Raw genomic sequence first — 6,586 nt, 5'->3', positions numbered from 1 at the left:
TCTTTCTTTCTTTCTTTCTTTCTTTCTTTCTTTCTTTCTTTCTTCTTTTTGTATTTTAGGGAAGGGTCTACAGGGTCTCACTACTAGCTCAGACTCCAAGAGATCCTCCTGATTTCTGCCTCTCAAGAGCTGGGATTACAGGCCTGTGCCACCACACCCAGTCTCAATTGCCACCTCAGAGCGCCCCGGGGATGGGCCAGTACAGCAGGCCTGGGGATAGAACCCATCCCTGCCCCTGCTTGCAGGCTCCTTAATCTGCTGAGCTATTTGGCTGGCCCTCCAAATGATTCTTCAAAAAATAAAAAAAAGCTTTGGGTTACAAAAGTAATGTGGTGTATTATACTTGAAAAGAAGCCCAAGATACATAAATTTAAAAGGTAGTTTAACTATTAAAATAAGCCATTATTCTAATTCTTTATAAATTTTTCAGGAAATTTATTTTTTCTATCAGTAGTAGTATTGACAATCTTTGATTTTTTTTTTAATAAATGCTGGAGGCTAGGGGCCAGAGAGATGGCTCAGTGGAATAAGTGCTTCCCTAGCAAGTACAAGGGCCTTAGTTCAATCCCTGGTTCCGAAAAAAAAAAAAAAAAAAAAAAAAGCTGGAGATTTACCTCAGAGTCTGTGTACTGAGTTACATCGTCTTTCCTTTAAAAATTTTTAAATTTTGAAACAGGGTTTTGCAAAGTGTCTAAATTGCCTAGATTTTGGGCTCAGCATTGTGATCCTCCTAGCTCAGCCTCCCAGAGTGCTAGGGTTATAGATGTGAACCTAACAATTGCTTTTAATAGTCAAAATTTATGTCTGTATTTACAAGGCAAGAGAAAAAAAGACATTGCTCTCAAATACCTTACTCACTAGTGATGTCAAACAGTAGGACCTTTTCTTTAACTGTGACCTTTTTCATCTTGTTTATTTTCAGCAATGTCAATGCCTAATATGGGTGTTAAGAAACATACTTATTTACTTTTGTTCATAAAAAGAAAAAAATATATTCTTATGCAAAATGATAAATTCTGTGAACACAAATCTATTATTATTTTTTAAATTCATGGTCAGGACATTGAAAAGTTACCTAATGTTGCTATTGGGAAAAAGTTACAAAATGAAGATGTGGAAAAATCTGGAAATTTTAAGTTACTTTTTGTTACTACCTTTAACTTCTCCCTTTTACAGTTACTGATAGTACTTTGCAAGCTCTCAACATATCCTACCATTATATAAAACATGTTGCTCTGAGTAAACAACTTAGGTTTGAAGAAAATACTTATTTTCTAAGCTTAGATTTACATGTTTTAAATTTTCTAAAACATAGCTGGGCATGTTGGCATACACGTGTCATCCCAGCACTTGGAAGGCTGAGGTAGGAGGATCACTGTGAATTTGAGGCCAGCCTGGGCTACATAGTGAATTCAGGGTGAGCCTGGAGTACATATTGAGACCCTGTGTCAAAAAAAGAAAAAAAAATTTGTCACTAACATATAAATAGCTCTTTGGGGCTTACAGCTGTGGAGTAAAAACAGCAGAGATATCAGTACCTGGCCAATGACCTGTGTAGTCCATAGCTGTAAGGAGGCTATCTGTCTACTGGAGACCTTTTGGAAGTAAACTGGACATTCATATTGTATCAATCTAGTTTAAATATGGATTTCTTAATAAGCTAAGCTTGAGAAGGGAAAGGAATATCGTTTCACTCAATCCTCACAAAAAACATAGAGGGTAGGTATAACTAACATTTTATTGATCTACAGATGAACAGATAGGTTAAATGATTTGTTAAAAAAAAAGAAAATTACCAAGCAGCAGCACTGGTATTTTAAATGAGGTATAAAGCTCATGTTTTCCCAACTCTCCACTGCAAATTAGGATTCATACTACATATTGAAATATATGCTTGCGACTGGGTTGCAACCAGAATCAGGGAACAAATTCTGCAACGAGAATCATAAATTCTTCAGGTTTGTGAAATGAGGTTTTATACCACTATATACATTTTATCATTTTCTTAATGGTATTGGAACAAGGTCATTTTATAGTTCATCTCATATAAAACATGTTCTAAGAATAAGACAACACAACTACACACAGCACATGGCACTGTAATGACCAGAAGGAAAGCAAGCAGGGTTTCAGTGTACACTGCACATTTGAGTAACAGCTCATCTCTGTTACTTTTTAAAAGCCATTTGCTGCTTCCTAAAATGTTGAAGGAAAGATCTTCCTCTTTTAATATGATTTTACTTTATTATTTATTTTTCTTTTTTGGTACTCAGGACCTCACACTTGCCAGGCAGGTGCTCATGCTGCTGAGCTATCTCCCCAGCTCCTTAATATGATTTTAAAGGTTAAATGATGACAAATTAGATGTTGAAAAAAAGTAAAAACTCAAACAACTGTCTTCCCAAAACAAAACTCCCTGCAGAACAAGTTCATTCATGGTTTTAGAATTTCTTTTCCCAAAATATACATGTCATGAATTTCATTTTCATCTGTCGAGTTGCTCCCTGATTTTCAGCGTATGCTGAAAAAAGGAGACGGACTTCTCTAGTAGCAACTCATTCAAATTAGGAATGTCAACCCAATACTAATTCTCAGCAACACAGCAGTCTTTAAGTCAGTAAAAATTAGAAACTCCTATTAAAGTACATTCATGTAGGAAAAGATGCAAATGCACATGTCTTCTATTTTGCCAAAACTCTACTATGCCAAATTCTTCTAGACATACATCTCTCTCTCATCTAGTGATTTAACAAACTGAGTATATCATTCAGTTCTGTTATCCAAACAGACAGGAAAAACTGAGTTTCAAATAGTTACTTTTATAAAAGTATCTAGACTTTTACAGGCAAGTATGACTGCTTTTGGTACCTATGGATGTTTTCCTGTGTAACTATGGCATACACTGCTAATTAGCTATAATTAGCTATTGATATCATTGCTATTGAAAGATAAAGGAATACAAATTAAATATTTGAAAGTTTAAAAAGAGAAAAGGTTGGTAATTTTTAAAGCCAAACTATAAATTATTTATATGTTCTTTTAAGGATAATTGTAACTTCAAAAGAACACTTACTTATTCTTTTGAATAGGTGCAATATCCAAAACAGAGAAATTTTACGAGTTTCTTTTTGGGTCACAAGCAGTGTTGCACATCTATAATTTGGGCTACTCAGGACGTTGGAGCAAGAATATCATAGGCTTGGAGGGTAGGCTAGCAAATGTAGTAAAGCCTTAACTCAAAAATAGAAAATAAAAAGGACTGAGATGTTGCTCTATGGTACAGTGTCCCTAGATTGAATCCCTTGTATGGGGTGTGGGAAGTATGTAAGAAATAGGTGATGTGTATGTATCACCCCATATAACAACATGGTGACCATGTCCCTGAAAAAAATTTGTAAAGCAACACAAGAGGCATTCTAATTTCAAATCAACATTCTAGATAAGCTTAAGTACAGTATTTCTCCACAAGTCTTTTTTTTTTTTTTTAATACTGGGGATTGAACTCAGTCTTCAAACTGAATGCTGCTATCCCTTATTTTTAATTCTGAGACTGGGTGTGCTAAGTTGCTAGGGGCCTGAGCTTGTGATATTTCTGCTTCTGCCTCCCAGAGTGCTAGGAGTGCATTGTATGCAGCATCATGCATGAATGGCCTATCATTTTCTAGGGGCATATTTTAGGGGTATTCACTAATGAATTAATGCTCAGAACAAAGAAAAGCAAGAAAGCATAAGGATTTCCAAAGAATACAACTAATGGTAAGATGAATAGAAAGAGGTATTAAAATTTAGGAATAGTATTCCTTATGGAAATCTGCCAAGATTCTGGCTAATTAAGAAATTTAACTACCAGTTTATGAACTAGTACTTCTACTTGAAAGAAAAAGAATAATTTCATAAACATGTATTTTATATAAACACATAGCATCAATAATCATGTTAGAATTTCCAATGTCATTACAAAGCAAGCATCAGTGAGGTAATATTAACTGAAAGCAAAATCTGTTATGCTCAGAGTTTTTTACTAAGTCATTCATTTACTTTTACCTAATTCATGACAGAAGCACAGTTATTACTTTCGTTTTACAGTTGAGAACTTGAGGTAATCTGTGCAAGGCCACTAGGATAGTTAGTAGTGGGGCCTGACTAAAGTCTAGGGTCAGTTTCAATCTATCAGCATTTCCAGTCTTACAATACAATTGGACTGTTCATCTACAAAATAAATTTGATACTTAAAGACCAGTTATATTGAATGAAAAATCACTTTTTACTTTATCTGTTTATGTTTCTTTTTTTATTATTATTATTTTTTGTATTTTAGGGAAGGGTCTACAGGGTCTCACTGCTTAAATCCAACTCATAGTGATCTGCCTGTCTACAGCCTCCCACGAGCTGGGATTACAGGCACATACCACCACGCCCAGTCTCAATTGCCATCTCATCGTGCCCCGGGGGCGGGGCCAGCACGACAGGCCCAGGGATGGAATTTCTGGCCCTTGCACCTATTTGCAGGCACTTTAATCTGCTGAGCTATTTGGCCAGCCCTATCTATTTATTTTTGTTCTACAGAAAATGAATTTATGAAAAAGTAGAGGCATTCTAAGTAGTAAGGGAAGCTCAAGGATCACAGAAGGAGATAAGAACTGAGCTTATTATCATGGTCTTTATTTAAAGGGACTGTAACATTGTATCATATTTAGGTGCCACATAGTTACAAATTGCTATATGAAGGTATTTTAAGGCGAAAGATTTATACGATCTGAAGAGAAACCAGAATATGAAGGTATTTTAAAAATACTAATTACTTGATTTAATTTTCATACCTTCCAGATGTATTCTTCAGTATGGCAAGGGCATCTGGATAACCATCCATGTTGTAGTCTCCAATATGAAGAGTAATTGGAATTGGAATTTCAGTTGGCCATTCTTCATGCACAAATGGCACAAAACCCCACAGTGTACCCTTATTGCTGAAATCCTGTAGAACCGGAATCCACTATAGATTAAGAGAAAAAGATAAGATTTCTAAGTTATTTTTTAAAATTACCATCTGCACCAGAAACAATCCTTGAAAATTTCTCAAGATAATCTTCATTTCACCCTATTTTCATAACATGAGAAGGTATTATTTATTTTGATATACAGGTGAATGATACTCTGGGAAAAAAAAAAAGCAAGTTGCTCATAGAAGTTATCACCAGTCATCTTTGCTTGACTCAGTACCCATAGAAGCCTTTTTTAAAAATGTATTTGGTACAGGGTCTTAAGACGCAGCTTGGACTCTTAGTGATCCTCTTTTTTAGAGCCTCCTCAGGTATGCACCAACATGCTCAGTCTTGCTGGCCAGCTCAGTGCACCCGGGGGGGAATGGACGGCAGCATGTGGTACCAGTCCAGTCCCTGTGCTTACCTAAGCAAGTGCTTAGTCTGCTGAGCTATCTTGCTGGCCCTCCATAGATGGCTTTTTATCAACTCAAAGAACCTTAGGATTGAATTGATTTCATTCTCATGTAGCTGAATTGTCAATTTAAAATTTCTGTCAAGCAGAAATACAACCTAAAATAAATATTTTAAAGAATGAGAACAAACTGTGGTTTAACTTGGAACCACAGAAATGATTACCTGTTTATCAAGACAGAACAAACACTTTGGGCACGCACGGCCTCGTGGCCTTTTGAGGTATTATGCCTGCTTCTTTTTGGACAGCTCCAAGTGTTGTGCCCATGCCTGTTCTCTTAGCTAACTATGGACAGGCCTATAGTTGTAATGACATGACTTCATTCTTCAGATTTTCAGTGTTATATTAGGCTATTTAAAATTGAATAAATGTAAATAGTTAAAATAATAAAAAGTAAAAGTCCTCATATTAATGAGACACAGCAGGAAAGCAAGAAAGACTCATTGTGTTCTTTCTTCCTAAGTTGGCCCATCTGAAGAGTATCTGTACTGGATGACATTATAGGTTTTTTTTTTTTTTTTTTTTAATGTATTTGGTACAGGGTCTTACTATACAGCTTGGACTTTTAGTGATCCTCTTATTTTCAGCCTCCCCAGGCATGTACCACCATGCCTGCAACCCCAGCACTAAGGAGGCCTAAAACAGGAGCATCACTGTGAGTCCAAGCTGCCAAATACATTAAAAACTGACCTCCAAATTAAACTATTTTTGTTTTTGCCATCCTTCAAACAAAAAAGCATTATTTTATATATCACTGAAATGTTTTAATACTTTTATTTGACTGTTGCTTTCTTATGGAAATAGATGGGAAATTTCACAAAACATTGTTATCACAAATTTCTCAAATTTAGGGTTTATTAACGAAGATAATTAACTGGAAATAGCATTTCTATTATGGCAATTTATTAAGGTCTAAAATGTAAAGAGACACTAACTTCAGTAGCACATATACTAAAATGTAAAAAGATTTTCATTTAATATGACATCAGTAACAGTTACCAAAGAACTGCAGGATTTATCTTCCTTGAGAGATGTCAATGTATTTTGAGTATATTTTTATGATAGCTTGTAAACTGAAGATACAACTATCAGGTTTGTTTATATCTATGAACCAATAATGGGGTGTGACTTG

General features: G+C 35.3%; 1 protein-coding gene across 1 annotated transcript in view; it reads right to left on the bottom strand.

Moving 5' to 3' along the window:
• The window catches only part of Itfg1 (integrin alpha FG-GAP repeat containing 1), a 292,179-nt gene that overhangs the window by 110,088 nt on the left and 175,505 nt on the right, over positions 1-6,586 (bottom strand). Inside the window, exon 10 of the mRNA XM_004629193.3 lies at positions 4,821-4,993. Coding sequence (XP_004629250.1) covers positions 4,821-4,993 — 173 coding nt within the window. The remainder of the gene's footprint in view (positions 1-4,820; positions 4,994-6,586) is intronic.

Source organism: Octodon degus, unplaced genomic scaffold (assembly GCF_000260255.1).
Source record: "Octodon degus isolate 3935 unplaced genomic scaffold, OctDeg1.0 scaffold00028, whole genome shotgun sequence".
Taxonomy (NCBI): Eukaryota; Metazoa; Chordata; class Mammalia; order Rodentia; family Octodontidae; genus Octodon; species Octodon degus.
This window is presented reverse-complemented; position numbering and strand designations above follow the sequence as displayed.